Source organism: Pectinophora gossypiella, chromosome 9 (genome assembly GCF_024362695.1).
Source record: "Pectinophora gossypiella chromosome 9, ilPecGoss1.1, whole genome shotgun sequence".
NCBI classification, from domain to species: domain Eukaryota; kingdom Metazoa; phylum Arthropoda; class Insecta; order Lepidoptera; family Gelechiidae; genus Pectinophora; species Pectinophora gossypiella.
The window spans coordinates 9,166,604-9,187,532 of NC_065412.1; the positions used below are offsets into that span (position 1 = coordinate 9,166,604).

Below are 20,929 nucleotides of genomic sequence, written 5' to 3' on the forward strand. Positions count from 1 at the left end.
AATATATCCACGAGGTCATTGTATGGTGGGAAAAGTCTTGAAAAATTGGTGAAACCTAATCAAAACTAACGGTACAAGATGGCACAGTAAAGTTATGGCATTTTGACTCACAATCAAAACGCAAAAAAATTAAGACGGGAGGAAGTAAATTACAAATTGCGTGCGCTGTATGTTTGTGAATACTTTTCGGTGATTTACTATAAGTATTATGTTTAATTCGTCGATTCAAACTATGAAAAACGGCACTTATAATATCTAAAATTACTTGCCTATCAGAAAATATACACAAAACAGTGATACGTATACGAATAACTGGGAGGTTACTGTTCAGTTAAATAAAGTATGATAATACTTTTCAAGAAATTACGCAAGGCAAATTCTCGTTAGTTAGCTCTTGGCCTATCAGGCACTAAAGAGTGGCTCACGGTAGTTATATTAAATTAGCATTATCTGACGTAACACTATCGAGGAATCTCATTGACCTACTAGTCACTCTTAAATAAGTACCTGGTCTCATGATTGTTTTACTAATACCGTGATTCTAAGAAAATGTTTTAGAATATTGTTACAGCTGAATAAATTATGATATCTATAAAGAACTTGTAAGAAATAATAATTTTCTTCTCTGGCTTAGGTGAAAGGTAGGTAAATCTCACGTCAAAAATGTATTTTTTTCTCAAGTCACGAGACGTTCTTTTGACCCTGTTCATATCTGATAAGGAAGGCCTGTATCAGCCGTATCTAGGAGTTTTGAAAGAACTAATAATCCAAGCTCGAAATGCATTTGCCAAATGTTTTAGCTAGGTAAAAAATACTTGATGTAATTTTTGGGAGTTTCTGTTCTTTGAATCCATCATAGTATAAGAAAACCAGGTATGTTCAAAACTGACAGCTAACATTTCAAGGTTATCCCAGCTGACGTCATCCCGCCCTGCATTGCCATTTCGTAATAAATAAATTACCCACGACCAATGTTAATACAATTTAGGTCCTTGGAACGTTGTAGTTACCAATTTAATGGTAAACATTTACGTCATCAATGGGCTAGCAATGGCGTCTTGTCACCTATGACAAGAATCCAATCCTAATTGAGCATATCTGGTCTTCTTATACCATGAAAGTTCATTATAATATTGTATATAACATGTGCACTACGCTTTAAATGAATGTGCTTAATGTTAGTTCTAGATAAGAGAGATTATATTACTTAAATGAAAAAGATAGCGAGTTAAAGCCAGTGGAGTAGAGTATAAAAGGGAATATAATAATAATAATAAGTTTTATTCCGGACATAATCCATAAAAGTTAGTGACAATGGTTTTAAACCTAATGTGTGTGTGTCTAGAGTGTGGCATGTGTGAACATATCAGTTTGACTACTAAGTTTAACGGGAAGAAATACTTTACTTATTTTATTTGTTGTGCCGTCTTGTGTTGGGGCCTTTGGCGGCTCAATAATAACCCTGACACCAGGGTTGCTGAAGTTGGTAATCCACCTCACAACCCACTCGAGAGAAGAAGATTATACTTGTATACTTATCTACATTAACGCATGCGTTCCTGAAGTATACAAAGCCACAAGTCAGAAGACATACTTGATATTTACAGGCACTTTGTAAAACATATTCTGGCATGGGAAATCCTTCAAACAAGAAAATATATCTGTGAAATTCTTCCGAATAATAATGTTAAAGGAGATAGCCGTGGTCGAATGCCAATCTGTCTTATAAGTTTGCATACTACGGTATATAATATATATGGGTGGTATTAATAAATTAATCTCAGCTTTGAGACTGCGCTCAAGATCATGTCAATGTGACAGTTCTTATATAAAAACAGAGACTTGAGCATGATCTTGAGGGCAGCCTCAGCTGAGATTCGTTTATTAATATCACCCTTAGTCTCACTTTACGAAAGAATTTCAGAGATATAATACAATACAATACAAAAACTCTTTATTGCACTTAAATCACATAAAAAATAGTATATTACCCTGTTTCATTTAGGAATTTAGACTCTAAGGTGCATTATGCGTGCTGTTGTTAACTACCTAAGCGCAGTTTCTTTAAGGACTTTTATCCGTTCCTCGCGCTGCCGTGTCCACAGAAATAGGGACTGACCTCTCGCTGCCGGCCATGGTTAGGGCCATGAGCGGCAGCGAGCAGGCCTGGAGAGCGGTCGCCACCTTCGCGGACATAGTCATGTCCGCGAAGGAAGCGGCGGAGAGGGAGCGGGAAGACTCTGTCGACTCGCTCCCGATTCGCCGCAGGCGACCGGGAAGGCCGCGACGGGCGTACTTGGTCGCAATCGACCAAGCGTCGCCTTGACGGGGACCTGTGGACGGTAGTCGGGGGACCGCCGTCCACAACATAGGTCCCGTGCTGTAGGGCTCCCCAAGTGTTCCGGGCAGCCCTCGGCGGTGGGGGAGTCGCTTGACGCGCTCCCATGGGCGCTGGGCCCCAAAGGGCATCCGCCGGCGGGGACGCGGTTGTGTGCAATTGCGTTCCCGTATCCCCGCCATAGGGCGGCAAGGAGGAACACCGTTGGGTTTTAGTGGGTATACCGGGTGGCGACACCCGGGGAGTCCCACATAACCACGTCGCCCCCCCTCGGGCGACTTTTATCCGTCATCAATAACACATACAATTCAATAATACATACTACAGGCATGAGCAATATCATATACCCATTTTAGAACCCTGTCGCACTATCGTATTTGACATTTAATGAGACTTACGGTTTAATTTGTAAAAAAAGTTAATGTGACATGGTTTCAAAGTGTATAAGTACATATAAGTACTCGTGACCGTGTGTAAGAATAAACAATAATGGACACTACGTAGTATATAGAAGGGATACTCTCCAGCCCCGCATCAATACAAGCTTGGAGCGAAATTTACCTTAAACCCTCCTACATTACAACATTATTGCGATGTGTTTTCAAGCAATTGCATTAATCGTATTAACGATCAATAGATAAGAGGCTACTGTCTCTTATACAGCGATATCACTTCATATAAAGTAGATATTATAAAAAGGAAAATAAAGTACTTACATTATTGCGTAGCAATTGAGAACACAAAGACATAACATTGTTTTGGTGTAAGTTTATTTAACGTATTTATGTACTTACAAGGATAAATAGGCATGAATGATTCACATTTATAAATTACATTTTCTCATAAAAGCTCTCTAGACATGGAATGGTGTATTTTTCTTGCATTATTTTACATATATTAAATATACGTAACTCTACTTCCCGCGATAGCGTAACCGTGCAAATCCCACTAGTGCCTAACCTATCCCATATTGGACACAAGCCTCCCCTTAACTATTGGATTGGAAGTGGAGTATGCTCCATAGAGTATGCTCCATAGAGCATACTCCACCACACTGCTCTCATTATGTTGGTGATGGAACACGTTGGCTAGAGTCAATTTACAAAAGTTCATTTCCTAAATTGTCCCGAGCAGCAATCGAACCCGGGATTTTGGATTTGATAATTGTGAAAAGGATGTAAAAACGAGGAATGTTAAGGACATAGTGCTATTCCTATTTTTAAGCCCGCCATACCACACACATGGTGTCATTGATCGATCAAGATTTTCCTCTGTCTTTACTTTACTTCCTGTTTAATAGAACAAGTGATTCACAACACAATACCATTTATGCCTTTTTATAGAAATATTTTTATTTAAATTGACAGGACTTCCTACACCATCAAGAGCATACAGTCCTTGGAACAAGCACTGAATGCCGATGCCGGGCCAGTGAAGACTTAGAAATTAAATGAATACGTATATAATATATAATAATAGTATGATATTATATTCTACATAGGCAAACTGAGAAATATAAACAGATATACCTACCAGTGGGTCTGGGTTTCAGTTCTATATCGATAATTGCACTTGCCACTTCCATTATGTTGCACAGACAATAAACACTTCACACCAAAAAAAAACTATTACAAAGACTTTGTCCGTTTAGGTACTCAGTTCCACAGAAATATGTATTATTTTCTGTATTTCACTGCATGCAACACGTCTAAAACTTCCCTATGCTCAGTTCGGAATACCACAGACGATATGTAGATAGATTTTCCTTAATAAGTCAGGTTTATTTAATACACAAGTGTGTCAAACGTTGTAGTTGGTATGAGTAAGTGTTATTTACTTGTAAGGTATAGGTAGTAGGGCCGATATCAGCAATGCGTCAATACGCGATAACCTGCTAACGCGCCATCCGAGAGATAAGCTGAATTCTATAGACGCGTTATACGGGTTCGCTGCATATTTATGTTTTTTTAATGAGTTTTCATTTAAAATAATAATATTATAAAAAGGTAAAGTTTGTAAGTTTTTTTTTAATGTAATATCAGAAACTACTGAACCGATTTTGAAATTCTTTTACTGTTAGAAAGCTGCATATGTGGGACAGCTTCGCGGGCGGTAAGCTAGTTCAAAATCATAATAATGCGCCGTAGACTATCCTGTCACCAGAAAATATTATGTTCATGTCATATTCATCTTAGGAATTCGTATCAAAAAATCTACAATAAGTTCCGTCAAAAATAGTACTAAAAGATATAGAGAGAAGAGAAGACTATATATACCTACAATATGTATATATATTTATATATTAAATCTTGTATAATGTTAAGAGTTTTCATCGTAGAAGTAGATTACGACAGTAAATCTTCTCTCCAAAATGATGGATATGGGATTGAGTTGCGTAGTTGTGTCCATCTGTCTGATACGTTTAGAGAGACCATATAAACTGCCAGATATACAATGTATATTTCCCGTTCGTCCGATTAGTGCACTGGTCAATCGGTCCGATGGGGTTTCTTTGTCGCTTTTAACTGACAGGTGTTATATTAGTATAGCGAACGATAAAAAAAGTCTCAATCGACCGACTGATCGGTCGAACGGGAAACATCCGATACAATGAGCCGGAAGCCCGTGTTGCATAATAGGTACCTACATAAAACTACTGTGTACTTGTAACTATTTATGATAGACAAACAAGCCAATATATACACGATATAATTATTCATAACAATCTGATTCGACTGTGTAGCATAGTATAGTAGGACGATCAATAAGTAGATAAGAGAACTTTATCGATACATTATTTATAAATCCGGCACAATTATGAACAAGAATTAGATAAAAGGTCCTTGTATTATTGCCCATCCTATTCTATTATATGCTGGAATTCGCAATGCTATGTCCACGTTATATTAGATATCCTGATTAGATTTATATTTTGCCGTGTTTGTGACCCATTTTGTTAGGACGTAGCAAAAACCCAGAGTAGGTAGATGCATGTCTTATTCTCAGTCTATCATTTTATTTAAAAAATATATACTTACTTCGTGCATAACAAAGTTCTAAAGATGTTGAAATGATCGCACTTTAATGAAACTTGTTATAAAAAATGGTCGATTATCCAATCGGCCAATGGTGCCAATTCGGGAGAGACACACACTCAACCTAATTTTAGTTTGAGAGCTCTTAAATTATTGCCATTCTTCACTTACAATACGTGCAAAATAGAGATGCAGCTATTTTTAGTTCTATCAAATTAAGTTAAAATTAAGTTGTTTGTTGTCCGAATCACCATTGCCCAATTAGTACTGACACTTTTTATTTTTTATAAAGTAACTCACCGCTATCCGAGTTATGCGAGTGCGGGTTGTGTATGATGCGTATCCTGCGCTCGTTGTGTGCGGGCTCGTGCGCGGGCGGCGCATGCGCGCTGCGCGGGAAGTAGAGCGGCGCCAGCGCCGTGTACAGCGCCGCATCGCCCGCGGTCGACGCCGCTATTACCACCACCTGCGGCCGGCTCGACTGCTCTAGGTAGCGGCGGATCGTGCCTGAAATATCATTTGTATTTTATGTTAACCTCCTAAGGCTGAGATTTAAACACAATGAGTGTCTGTAGGATGTCTCCTGACATATCGATCTTCCCTGACTTCACTTACGGGCATGTGTTTACGTGTTTACATTATGTACGAACTGAATACAATAACTGTTTACGCACTATGTATCACGTTGGTATAAGAGAAAGCTCGGTGAGTTGTGGGTACTTAGGTCATCTTGCAATGGGTACCTCTGTCTACCCCAACTGGGATATAATCGTGAGCTTATGTTATGAATATAATTCTTATAAGTACTATATAATTATTATACTATATAAGTTAGTGATTATCTAGAAGATATGAATGCATGGGATTAACTGTCTGAGAACTGATATTAGGCAGCTAAATTACTCAATTGTAGAAAAATATTTTATATTTTTTTTAAAGAACGTCTAGGGCCCTGTGCCGAGGTTTTTCTTGCAGCTTCTTTTGCCCGGCTATACTGGTTGTGAGAAGCTGCAGTAGTTTTAGGTTTTGATGAGACGTTCGTTATGTTAAAAATTGACGATTCAAAGTGTAACTATGTTACCTACTGAATAAAGATATTTTTGAATTTGAATTTATATAGCTACAAACCCATGTACTGACTGACTGGCTGACTCACTGACTAGTTCTTTATCTAAATGCACAACTCACGCAGTGCGATGTGCGCGGCGACGTCGGGCGGGAAATTCCGTCGCGGGGTGTTGATGACACACAACGCCAGCGAGCGAGCGCCCACCGACGCCGCCGTATGCAGCACATTCCTGAAAACATACAACATTTTTTTTAATTTTAGATCGAGTAAGGTGGTGGTGACCCACCACCCACCTCGACCACCAGGTCGAGGTGGGTGGTGGGTAATATGATTCCGTGATTAGGAGAGCACGTTAAGCCGTTGGTCCTGGCTATTAGCCGTAAAATCACCTCTACCAAACCGGAGTGGAACAGCGTGAAAATAAACAAAGCTGATAAAAAATAAAAACAACGGTCCGCGCGCAGCCTTCACGATTCAAGACCGTATGACTGCGGGGGGTGACTGGTAAGGTAAACCTAGCTCAGACGCTGGTGGAGAACGGAGAGTTGCCGTTCTATGCGTAGTATTATTTCTTATTCTATGGTTATATTCTGGTTTCATTATGATATTCTTTATTACAATGATATTACGCTACGTTTTATTCAGTATGTGAATGTATTTATTTACTTTTAAGTAAATTTTACTTTTTTGTAAAATAACGTGTAAAATGTGATTTTTATCAATATGCCCAGCAGTGGGATGTACGTATATAGACTGCTAGTATATTATGTTATTGTAAATTATGTTTGTCAGCTTTCACGTCAAACGTCATCGCCTTTGAGAACAGCAGCCCTTATCTTCTTGTTTATGAGAGTCGACTTACTTGTAGCAATTGTGGAGGGCAGTCTCGGCGGCTGTGTGGTACTTGGGCACGTATTTAGGGCAGACCGTGTGTATGATGTGTCGACAGCGGAGCGCGAATCCTGACGTCGCTGTCGCCTCGCCTGTTCGACATTCTGAAATCACGAGGGTTTTGTATATTAGTAACATAACATAGCACCACGCCTGTATCCCCAGAGAAGTAGGCAGAAATCAGAAATCAGAATCATTTATTCAACGTAATTATCATGGATAAACTTGTTGAAGGTCAATGTAACATTTTTGAATTTACGTCATTTCGCAAGGTGTTATGGCTGAGGAGAAGAAATGACAAGAAACTGCAACAGTAACACATCTTTTAAAAACCAATGAGGATATACATTACAAGTTATTTAATAACTAGAGGAACACATTCAATACCAGACATTTTTATCATTTAGGTAGTCATTAATCTTATAATAAGCTTTTTTACATAAAGTAAGCTTCACGTGAGCTTTAAATTTATTTTCTGACAAATTTAAAATATTATCTGGTATTTTATTGTAAAAACGTATACATAACCCCAAAAAAGATGAATTTAATTTACTTAATCTAGAATTTTGAATAGCAATTTTATGTTTATTTCTTGTATTGTAAGTATGCCTTTCACAGTTTCTCGGAAGGAGAGATAAGTTTTTACGTACATACATAATGTTTTCATATATATATTGACTTGCGACCGTCAGTATATTTATTTCTTTAAACAGCTCCCTCAAAGAGTCCCGACAACGCAGCTTATAAATAGCGCGAACTGCTCTTTTTTGAATGATGAAAATAGTTTTTACATCAGCGGCTCGACCCCACAGCAAAATACCGTAAGACATTATGCCGTGGAAGTAGCTGAAGTAGACAAGTCTAGCAGTGGGTACATCTGTGAGTTGTCGGATCCTTTTGACGGCATATGCTGCTGAACTTAGCTTGCCCGCTAGTGATACAATATGTGGGCCCCATTGAAGTTTTGAATCTACAGTAATTCCTAAATGTTGGGTTTTGGGCTAATAATCTAACTACAAGCTCCTCCCTCCTTCAACGCGTGAAATTACCATTCAAATTTCGCGCACCTGACGCGGGAGCCGCGCGGTTCTCAAATCTGCCGCAACGCGTCGCCACCGTCAGCTTGGAAAAAACTATCGCCGGCCGCGGTTCGCGCTCCCGCTGATTAATTGAAGAAAATTACTGTTCTCGTGTTAATTGTGACAATAATACCCTGGATTGAAGTGCCTCGCTCCCGGGACAAAACGTGAGTGGAGTGAGCATTTTATTTTTTGTCTAGCCCTTTTATATTGAATAGGCAGATAAACGCCACTAAGAAAACTGTGTGTTCAACAAAATCTAGTTTCTCGTCGTTAATTTTAATGTTATTATTTACTTTCTTTACGTTTGGTAGAACAAATTTAATACACTTCGTTTTCTTAGCATTTAGAACTAGGTTATTTACTGTAAACCAACTTAGAACCTGAGACACAGCGCTGTTTGCTTCGTCAAATTCCTCTAACTTTCTGTCGATTTTAAATATAAGAGAAGTGTCATCCGCGAACAGCACAATGTCAGCTTGGTTCTGTACTACATAAGGTAAATCATTTATGTACACTAAAAAAAGAAACGGACCCAAAATGGATCCTTGAGGAACTCCCATTTGAACATGAGAGCCCGAAGAAGTTGTACTATTGATTTGGCATGGCAGAGGTACTAAACCCTCGCCAGCTTTGTTTAAGTCCCATCTAATGGGGGTGGCTTCTTGTTTATTAACCGGGCACACGTCCTGGAAACTACGTGATACCAATTATGACCCAAACATGAATTCAAACCCATAAAGTCTAATTCCGTGGTTTAGAGCCCGTGCCGGGATTCGAACTGGCATCGGGATTCGGGATTTGTATGTTAGCATTTTCATATATTATAATCTGTATAGTGTATATACTTATATGTAATACCAAGAGAAGTCTTTGAAACGAGCGAAACATCCTTGGCATAAAAAGGACTGATCACATCAGAAATACCGAAATTCATTTTAAGAACTGGGGTTAAATCTCATAGCTGTAAGTTGATTATATATTAGTAACTGATATTATTAAACGAACTCCACTCCCACAGTCAAATTGAGTAAATTTAACTTGAGTGAAAATCTTTAAAAAAACAGACTTCTATTCAAAAAGTCAGTTTGTTAATAATTTGCAGAACGTACTCGGACAGGAGGGACAACGCGTTGAAGAAATGGATACTTAAAGATAGACGTCGCAGCAGAGGCAGTTGCCTCTAAAGGAAAGGAGAGACGATCTGCATGCCTTGAAGGGGATTGGCAAAACTGGATAAGAAACAGTTGTGTTAAGGAAGAAGATAAGGGAGCCCTTGCTCTCCAGCTTAGAATAACAATAAGAATAATAGAACAGCAATTCTCTGCTCTCCACCAGCGGCTGAGCTAGGTTTGCCGCACCTCCACCCCGGATCTTACTTTAGTTGTACATCCTATAGGCGTCACACACACAGATGCGCGTCTTCGATAAAACGAGGTATTTTTGTATGAAGTGTCCGGGGTGTGGTCCAGAGTGTCTCCTGTGAGAAGACACAATAGGCTAGAGAAAAAAATATAAAAGAATACTCTCTTACCAAGAGCGCGTGTAATGATCTCCTCCTTGAGCTCAGGGCCAGCTCCCTGCAGTATCCGTTCGCTGACTGTGTCGCACTCCATCAGGGTCTCATCTGTGGTGTTCGTTATAGCATCCACCTCCAGGGTTGTAATGTCGCCTTGCCTGGAAATACACAACACGGATTCTTAGATTTATTTTTATTGAACTTCCATTTATCGTCAAAGATGCCTTGAGAACATCTCATACTGCTAACAACTCTAAGTGTATCGTAGAATTCGATTTTTTTTTCTCCAACGGATATCAGTTGCAGGCAAAGTGGAGGCGCATCACTTATTATGAAGCCGTTAGACTGCTCTTAGACATTAGCCGCAGAAAATAATTAAGTGTATACTTACATTAAGACATTGGATTACACATTGTTTTAAGTTTACGCGGTTATTATCATAATTAAAACACATAATAACGGGTTCTTGCCACATTTAAAAACGCGGTAAGAACCCGTTAGACATTGGATTTATCTCGACTCTCGAAGGTCAAATAAATATAAAACGGAAACAACTTATTTAGCGACATCAGTTATAGGCCTTTGAATATTCGCTCACAACTCACTGGAAATTATATTGTTCCTGTTACTAGATTCCTGTTATTGTTCCTGGTATACTGGCGGTCGCAAGTACATAAACCTTACGGTTCATCATCGGGTTTCAATTGTACTACGTTACGCTGCTTCATCGTAGTGAACTTACGACCAACCCTTAGGTTGGTGATGATTTTTTTAACTTTTCGGGCATGCGGGTTTCATCACGAGTTCGACTTGTTATAATAAAATTCTTACATGAATTTGAAAATCCACACAAAAATAGAACATGAAGTCTTCAGATGCAGAATTCGTGTTCTATTGGCTCTTGAAGCTAACGAGTGATTATTTAGCATAATTACATTTTGCCATAATAAGTGTAGGTTTCCTTTGACTAGTTGGTTTTGCATCAAAGATCAAAGGGATCACGAAACTATATAACCTATTTTGCTGTGTATTAGGTCAGTTAAAGCTGCGCATCCACTTGAATGGAATTGGAGCGGACAGATCGTATGTCGGCCATTTCTAATTGCTATGAATTTTCATAGGTCCGGCGAGGATATGACGTTCTCGCAATTGTATATAAATCAATTCAAACCCTTTACTGCACAGGTAAATCTGATCCAAAATAATGGTAGTTGTGATATTCTGGTACACTCTAAATTTTGTTATGAATCTCTTTAAGTCTTCTGATAACTTCAGCAACCTAATAAGACTACGGACTACAATTCTAATTGAATATTTGAAAAAAATATGGATAGAAAGCTCGGTGAAGTGTAGGAACTTAGTTCATCTTGCGTTGGACGTACCTCAGACTACCCCAATTGGGATATACTCGTGAGGTTATGAGGAATAGCTAATGCTAAGAATAGCATATCCACCTACCATATAGCGAACCGCTGGTTAATTGCAGGCATGTAGAGAAACGGCGCGGGCGCATGCGGTGCGGCCACGTCCGCTTCGCCGCCTGCGCCCCACGCCGCCACGCCCGTCACGCCCGCCACGCCCGCTACGCTCGCCGCGGCCGGGTGAGCCGCCGGCGCGCGCATCACGCACGCCTCTGCAACAATAATGGCAATTGACCATTGGTTACTCTAAATATGATACATACTTATGTATGTGTATTACGGCTCATCATATTCATTTTACACATATTATACATACATAAACTCACGTCTATTTCCCACCGGGGTAAGCAGAGACTATGGAATTCCATTCATTTAACAAATAATGAAGAAATTCATTGTAGGACTACGTATCGTGTAAAGTGCGTGAAAGTTGTCTTTTGATGAGGTTCAAGGTTCTGCACATCCCATTGAGGGCTACGATTGTGAGTATAAACTCAATTGTGTAATTAATTTTACCTCCAGATACATAGGACGAATTTTCATTTTTTGAAGAATCTATGTAATTTAGCCTGACATGACGTATTCGTTCATATATGCGAAAGACATTGGGATTTCGCAGACCAAGTTAAAAACTAAGAGTTAGAAGCTGTAAAAATTTTCAAAATTTCTACCAAATTACTTAGGTATCGTAATCGTAAACTGATGCGAATGAAATATAAATAAGTACATCCAATTAGTTACATTCTTGACAAACCGCGCAGCTGTGCACACACGAATATTGAATATTGTTATGAGAAGACACATTAATGAACGGGACAGGTCAACGATTAGTTATTTAAAGAAAATCAATCGATACGCCACTTTCAATATCAGCGAAACAACATCTTGGAGATTTTAGCTTGAAATCAGTAAAAGTGTATAAATCAGCAAATTATTGCTAAACCTTTAACCTACGGCAGTTTTATTGAAGCTAACCCCCCTACAAAATAATTCCGCCACAATGGAGGCTATTATTATGGAGGCTAGTAGGCATATTATATTAATTACCCTAAGGTCTTAGTAGTGAACAATGGAAGGGCCTTGCACATAATTTACGGGTATGGAGTAGTGCTCTTCCGTGCGCAAACGGGTCGCCCAATTTCACTAAACTATCATCATCTCCCTACCGTTATCCCGTTTTTCACAGGGTCCCCTTATTTAGCCTGAATATTTGACCAGTCTGGTTTTAAACAGAAGCCTGTCTGACCCGCGAAGAGAAAACCCAGCCTAATGCAGGTTAAGACATATGTATATCTACAAAACTCTCGGGAATGTGGGTTTCCACACGAATACACGTTAGGTTACATACTTTCGGAACGAATTTCTCTGAATCTGTCTTGTCCCTACATTTAATACTTAAGATCACGACAATATCCCAATTGGGGTAGTCAGAGGCACATTCATCACAAGAAGACATAAGTACCCACACCTCACCGAGCTTTAGCCGTTTCGCCGTCTAGGTCGAGCCAACTGTGTTAGTGAAAACTGCACTCAAGAAAAATGAATCTCATTGGTGCAAGTCTGGTACGGGGGCCAGGGTTCGAACCGCAGGCTCACAATGACTACGCTTACATACCATAATATATATTTTATATAGAAACTTTATCAGTGGTTAGTGGTATCAGTGGCAAACTTATTGACGGTAAGGTCAAACGTAGCAGAATTTCCTAGCGTGCGCGCATGATGAGGTTTGACGACATTAGATATAATGCGATAAAATTGTGCACCGCTCGCGACGACTGGTGATCGGTAGGCACTTGGCAAACCTCTCTTTTTCCAAGCGGCATCGAATAAAGATATAAATATTCATTCTTTATAACCCGGTCTTACTAGGTTAAATAAAGCAAATTATAGATAGAATAAACGCATAAAGGCTTTAGAATGAGGCCTCCTAAAACATACACACATGTTCTTGCTGGACTCATATACTACACTTTATATACTAGACGCGTTGAAAACAAAACCAGAGACCCCGCGTTCGCTTTCGGCTCGGTTCAATTGAAGCGTATAAATTTATCAAAAAACGCTAGAATACCTATACCAAAAGCACTGCTATTACGTAGACGCGTATACCAAGTTATTAAGGTATCTATTTACCTACAGTTCTTGCGTAACGCAACCCTTACATACAATAAACCTTGAGCAGTTTGAGCCCTCTCTGTGCGTTACAGAACAAAAAGTCAGTTGGTAGTGGATCTAGCTATTTATTACTTATATTGTCAACTGCATTACAAAATTACATGTTTATGCCCTGACACCATCGTGGACCTAGTCCCCGAGATTATCCCGTTTTTTCACAGGTCCGCTTACCTAACCTGAAGATTTGACAGGTCCGGTTTTTTACAAAAGCAATGCCTGTCTGACGCTTCAACCCGCTAAGGGAAAACCAGCCCAATACAGGACAGGTCACATAATTAGATGTTTTCCTTCACCGTTGAGCACGTGATCCAAACATGAATTCGAAAACAAATTCGACAATCATTGGTTTAGGCCTGTGCTGGATTCGAACCTGCGAACTCAAAGTGAGAGGTAAGCGTTCTATCAATTGGGCTACCACAGCTTGGCATTTATAATACAATAGCGTTTATATCATATTTGTATTGAACACTCTGTACGCTAAAGTAATTTAAACTACATATTATATATAGTGAATATTTTACCTTTTCAGCATTATTAGTATTAATAGATTCATAAATATTGCCAGCATTGAGAGCCAACGTGCGTTTGCCGCAATACGAGTACCACTCCAATTCGGGATTAGCGACGACCCCGGAAGGTAGGTATTACAATGTTATAAATATTCACCAATATTACGGTATGCTAAATTATACCAACAGTGTTACCTGTTATACAGACTTGGAATATATTTAAACAGGAACCATTATTGAATTTCTGGTTGCCCTGTAATGGATGGATACCTAATTAATGTAGGTCAAAATCTATTTCGGGGAAGGTCTCAGAAGTTAGTATTTAGGAGAAGTTGCTGGAATATTCTTTCGTCTTACTCTCAATTAATCTACCTACTCTCTACTAGTTCGTCAACCCTTCTGTGCAAAAAAAAAAAACAATGCAAGAAACTCGAAATGAAATGAAATGAAATTTATTCGCTCTAGAGTGGTACAAAAGATCTTAAATATAAATTATATCAATAAAAGTCCATCACTCAACCATACAGCGTGCGAATATTAATATTAAATTATTTATAATTAAAGGAACATTTAATAAATCTGTCTTAAAAAAAATTAATTAACAATAGATATTTTAAATACACAAAAAACAATTAATTTTAATTTAAATAAACGGCTGTGACTTTAAATTTAAATATACTTTCACTGAATAAAAGGTATGGTGTATAAGAAATTTTTTTAATTTACTTTTAAATATTGGAAATGGTAACTCCTTTATAGTAAATGGTAAGGCATTATAAATTTTAATTCACATACAATATACATTATTATTGGTTAGAGTTAAATTAGTTCTTGGCATATACAATAAGTTCTCATACCTTTTACTGAAACAGTCCATGTCTTTCCTAGTTTTAAATAAGTGTGGATTCTTTTTTACAAATAAACAAATCTCTTCTATGTATATACATGGCACTGGCAGTATGCTGAACTTTTTATACAAAGGCTTGCACGAATCTCTGAATTTAGCTTTATTTAAGGTTCTTAAACATTTCTTTTGAGTTAGCAGAACTCTTTCAGCGTCTACTGAATTACCCCATAATATAATTCCATACCGGATTATAGATCCTACATAACCATGGTACACATGTAACGCTGCTTCAACAGAAACAATATCTCTAATGCGTTTAATTGCAAACAGAAATTTATTTATCCTATTACACACTTGTTCAACATGATTTTTCCAACTGCAATTTTTATCTACTATTATTCCAAGAAACTTTGTAAATGCTACTTCTTCTATGCTCTCTCCCATGTATGATACATCAAGATCTATTTGTCGTGAGTTAAAAGTCTGAAATCTTATCGATACAAATGGATTTTAACTATAATATAAACTTCAAGAGATATGAAAACATTTTCAACGATAATACTTAATATTGAAAGAAATAGGTCACGACATTAAATTACAGCAACAATTTCTTTAAGTTAATAGGTACCTTTCAAGAGACAAGCTTATACAAAATTCATGCTTCCACCGATGTGCATCGTGAACTAAATGTCAACATATTTGCTTGCCTGTAATTTACTTTATCGATCACAGCACCAATCAGCACTTACAATATTATGATTATGATCCATGCAATTATGTTGCCCCACAATGTCTCCAATTTGTCAGATTGTATAGCAAGCATGTCACTTTATTACTGAATCAGTAAACATTTCACGCGCGCCATGGTGAAAACAACAATAAAATATTAACTCCGATCGACATAACCAATCTGCAACTAGAACTTACTCTACTTACGTATTTCCTAAACTCAACATGCGATCATGACTGATGAAGAACGCAAGGCAAGAAAATAAATCAAATAATAATTTCCCTTTGTATACCTGGCTTCTCTTGCCGTTCAGCCTCAAGGTCATTTACATATTTGCCTTACGTAATATAATATCGGAAGACACCAAAAGCGTTAAATAACTACGTGCACAAGCTAACGTAAATTCTTACCTATGATAGTCATTCCCGGCAGAAGGAGCGGTTATCACAATTAGAAATCAAAAATTTTGGTTATTTTCGGTAGTATGCACGTTCGCGTCAGTCGGGGTTCGAGAAGCATGTGATGTGAGTGCGGCGCGGCTCGGCAGCGGCACAGCACACACACCCCGGGTGGTGACGCGCCGGGGGTGGGGACGTGACGTCACGCGGTCAGCGACCTCGGAAACTGGGTCACGAGACCGGCCTGCCCGATCCGCCACCAGGAATAAAGCCTTTTGTTTAATGCTGCCATAATTCTCTTATCTAATTCTTGAGACAATACGCGGGACTCTAGAGGAAGACGTTAATGATCTGAATTTTCTCGAGTTCCCACCTTGAATAGATTATTCAATGTGGGAAAGGAGAACTCGATGAAACTGAAAATTATGCATAAATATGAATCTTCTTCTTCTATCGTGTGGGTTGTGAGGCGAATTACCAACCTCATCAACCCTGGTGTCAGGGTTACTATTGAGCCACCAAAGGCCCCTGACATGACTCATTTATAACGAATACGTACTTACACAGTAAGTAGTAAATATGAATAACTAAGTATGTCGCCAATTACGAGTTTGGCAACACAAATATTACAGGAAGGAACCAAAGAGAGAATAAACTAAGTCACAAACATGAATATCTCACAGGGTCCAACTAGTTCGAATTCTAAGGAAATAGACGTACCTATTCAAGAAGCAACGTCCAAGGTTGCATAAACTACTTACTATCGTGTTCGAACTTGAATATTTCATTTCAAGTCCAACCGACAATAGTGAATCAGTCGGGCAGAAAAGATGGTCCAACAGCTACCAACTTGTATTGTCGTTTCCAGGGACTTCACAATACGGATCAACTTACTTTTCCTATTTAACTTCTCGATTTCTCTCCAAGTTTTACGAAGCTGTGCTGCAAGTTAGCGCTTGCATTCAAGACTCGCTATTGTTGTTTCTAACAAATGTAAGCTGTTATATGATGTCACTTGGATTTGAATATGATGTCATAAACGCGCATTTTTAGAATAATCACAACATCGGAATTGTCTTTAGAACTGTATATGGGTATATGTTACGCTGTTTAGTTGAATTGTCAAGTTATTTAAAATATTAGCAGCAATCACTAAACGTGTCAAAATGTGTTTAAAAATGTCAAGTGCCCATGAAAACATTACAATAAGTACTTATATAAGAATAATTGGAAACGTTTTGGTTAGTCAATAGCGATTACACAATAGATCCTGCGTTTAAATGCTGTTGTCATATAAAGTTCGTGTAAAATCGGACGGAAAACTAAATGACGATTTATGTGTCTATGCCAACACATAAAACGGTGAAGAGGAATCAGAATATCGTAGTTGAAATTAATAGAAATCAATACAAAACGTACCTACGTATTACACTTTTAATATTTTTTAATTCTCACCAGATAGTCATAGACGACTACAGGACGCAGACCTGAACTTGGTGATTACCAAGAACAAACCAAGATAAAAGATATGACAACATTAAATAAACACTAATATCATCTTGTCTGACTCAAACATGATCAAAAAACCATCATAAACGTAATTATTAGCAGTTACTCGATAAAAAAATGGCTATCAACCGAGAAACGGGCAAAAACGTGTTGGACGACCGTTCATTACAGAAAATTTTGATGTGAAGCTGAACGAAGAAATGTGCTCAATTTTCGTTTTTAGAAAATATTGTGCAAGAGAGGAAAAAAGGAAAATAAGGTATTTTAAGTTAGATAGTTTTTAGTATGTACTTAGCTTTTGCACAATTTATAAGACAACAGTTTCGAAAAGTAACATGTACTTCGGTAACGCACTGTAACCACATGGCAACCATTTTACATAGTACCTAACAATTTGTTATACATTTTTTCAAATTAGTTATTGTTATTCTTCTATTTCTACATATTTTAGCGCCTCATAAGCGTGGGTTTTGTTTCTCTACGAGACAGTCGTTGGAGACCTATCTCTGGACAGTGGGTAAACCTTAAGGAAAATATTTTTTCCTCATTACTCCCCACGGTACTATGTGAATGCCGGACCACCGTTGTTTCGATAACATCAGGGATGCGTGGCGGGAAATCATCTGATAACTCCGACTTTTTCCAGGACTGGGGTTTAGTTCAGAGGATTGGGAATTATTTATACCCCAAAATGGCAGTGGAAGCAATAAGATCATAATTTTTTTTTTGTTTTGACGTGACTTATTGTAGATTTGCCGCAGATGGCATTAACTACTTGGCCGGATAAATGGGGAGCGCTGAAGGCTCTCACCCGGTACAACGTTTAAGACAGGCCTGAGGGTGCCCAGTTGGGCGCGAACCTCGGCTCAGGGCGTCGTCTGAGAGGAAAAATATTTGAAAGAATTAATCGACCCTAGTGGGTCGATAGCGATAAGCGCTGAATGAGGGAAATCGTCGACCACGCCGGCGGGGTCGGTATCGGGGTCCTGAAGTAAGATCATCATAATTCAATGTGAAAAATAGCTTCACAGAATATATGATTTGATCTGAAGTGAATAAAATTTTAGCAGTCTAGCATCGACGACACGTATGAGACGAAAGACGTATGAGATCTTACGATAATGATGATTCTAAGATTTTTTAGCAGGGGAAGTCACAAATCCAAGACTAAATGCACAAGAGTAATTTATACGAACAGACATCAAAATGTAAATAGAGTGCTAATGGTAGGAATCCGCAGTAAATCCTGGTGTCCGCAAAATAACTAGCCTTATCGCTAGTAAATTAGGACAAGTCCGGGAAAACCCGAACACCAGGTGTAATAAAGATGTATTAGAGCAAATTTATTGTAATAGTCCTTTGAGATATCAGCCATTGCAATTCTGGCGTATCTTCGCGACCTCGTTTGCTTCATTACCTCAGATGCAAACAGACAATAAAACTTATTGGTGTAAGCGGATAACAAAGGATAAGCAAGATTAACTGTGTGGCAACGTTCCATTGTTCACGAGATAAAATGTCGTAAATATATTTGCTGAATTTACAACGCCTCGTTGAAAATAGGATACCTAACGCTAATGACTTCATAGCAGCGTTAGCAGCAACGTAAGCATGTGATATTCGCACAGCATGGCAAAGACTAGTCAGATCACTCGTACGTTTCATGTAATATAAAATATAAAGCGAATTACGTTTGATTTTCTGTCGGAAACTCACATTATAAATACTATAGTTTTACTACAGTAGACTAGGCAATCTCCTCAGTCACTGCTTAAATCGTCTTCATGATGAGATTAGACATTATGAATCTTAGCGTGGATGGCTGAGCTCCTAAAGTTATTCATATTCTGCGTAAAGCGCAGTCAATTTTGTCTACCTCGTTACCTTTATCTTGAATTTTAAAATCCTGACAGCAGATAAAGCCTACTTTACATATTTAAGCTTCATAGGTATGTAAAACCGATACTAGCGTAGGAAAAAGGTATGCATATTTATGCAATGGCTCGTGTTTATTCATGATGTTTACGACTAGTTAGTGCAACGTTGGGTAGCAAAAGCAATCATGGTGTGAGAATAAGCCATTACGAACATGATCGATGATGACTGTTGATCACTGATCAGGCTTCAATCATGCTTGATTGGCCGTTGAGACACACTTATAGCGGGCTTGCTGCACATCGATAATAATAATAAAAATACAGTACTTACATTCGATATTTTCCGGGGCTAATATTTTTATAAATAAATAATAAGTCTGTTTGTTTTCTTTATATTACACGTCTAGTTTTATAATTTATTAGAATATTTAAATTGAACTTCATATTTTAGACGACTAGCTCAGTCTTGTGCCTATAGTTTTAGAAAGGGTACTTTAGATGTGTGTGTTACCTGTAATACTAGTATCTTCTGCTGTCTTACCTACTTTGTAAAAATAATAAGCAAATTCGGTTATTATGTAATATTTGGCAAGTGCTTTGGTCCTAGATTCGGGATATAGAGAAGTTTTATCGATTGCACTAGATTCTAGCCTAACAACTGAATAACTTAGACAGGGAAATAAATAACTTCAAGAAGATGCCAAATGGTAATGGCTCTTTCCTTAAATTCATTGTTGAGTGAGTCATGGACATGAGTGTGATCTTAATACTTGCTTCAATAAACAGACAGGTTTATAGCAAACAAACAGATTAAAATCATACTGAAAAAATAAAGAGATTAAGTTATCCTGTTTACACTTGAAAGGTGAATAACAAAAAGTGATGACAAATATATCCTGTTTTGAAACATGAAGAATATATTATTCATGAATGTAGAAATTAAATAAAGGTCGTCAAAATGCTTATTTGAATAGGTATACCAAACAGCACCACAACTTGATCTAAAATCGAATGTGAAAGTATAACAATTGGTTAGAAACATTAGACGAAGAAATAACAAAAACACAAAGAAATAACAGAAAACCGCTGCAATATTCTTCGAAATCTACTCAAACTACCACAATAACTACTTTTAGTGAGCTTAGACTAATGTAACCTTGTAAGGCTTAAAAAATAATCTCATTAGGTATATTGTTGTACCCAACATATTCACATACAAGTGCTTTAGTGCATAACTAAAGAGGCCATGTGGGTTAATTGTAATGCTCGAGTTAGTTATACATACACGCATATTGTAATGAAAACAAAGCATTATGCAAATGAAGGTTTTGAGCAAAACAAATGCTTTTTACGAGGGGATAATGCGCAAGAGTGAGTTTAGCTGCGGGTCCACTGAGTGTTCCTACCTAGCGCAAAGGTTCCTGGCCCTGGCTTTACATTGATTCCTATAGAACTACGTTCGGTAGAAGTATAGAATGGCAATCCGCGCCGGACGTCTTAATTAACAATTCGTAAATGCCAATGTTTAA

General features: G+C 38.1%; 1 protein-coding gene and 1 long non-coding RNA gene across 7 annotated transcripts in view; one reads left to right on the forward strand and one right to left on the reverse strand.

Annotated features, from left to right (window-relative positions):
• LOC126369477 (protein GDAP2 homolog) overlaps positions 1-20,929 on the reverse strand; it is a 93,007-nt gene that overhangs the window by 44,583 nt on the left and 27,495 nt on the right. For both annotated transcript variants that reach the window (XM_050013899.1, XM_050013897.1), the window contains exons 2-6: positions 11,390-11,564; positions 9,947-10,089; positions 7,305-7,437; positions 6,562-6,671; positions 5,674-5,880 (exon numbers count right to left, since the gene is read on the reverse strand). In XM_050013899.1, coding sequence (XP_049869856.1) covers positions 5,674-5,880; positions 6,562-6,671; positions 7,305-7,437; positions 9,947-10,089; positions 11,390-11,553 — 757 coding nt within the window. In that variant the 5' untranslated portion in view covers positions 11,554-11,564. The remainder of the gene's footprint in view (positions 1-5,673; positions 5,881-6,561; positions 6,672-7,304; positions 7,438-9,946; positions 10,090-11,389; positions 11,565-20,929) is intronic.
• The window catches only part of LOC126369481 (uncharacterized), a 44,644-nt gene continuing 35,166 nt past the window's right edge, over positions 11,452-20,929 (forward strand). For 4 of the 5 annotated variants that reach the window (XR_007566715.1, XR_007566716.1, XR_007566712.1 and 1 more), the window contains exon 1: positions 14,056-14,167. This is a non-coding gene — a long non-coding RNA (uncharacterized LOC126369481). Of the gene's footprint in view, positions 11,533-14,055; positions 14,168-20,929 lie in introns of those variants that run through there. The other variant, XR_007566714.1, reaches the window with a different exon arrangement.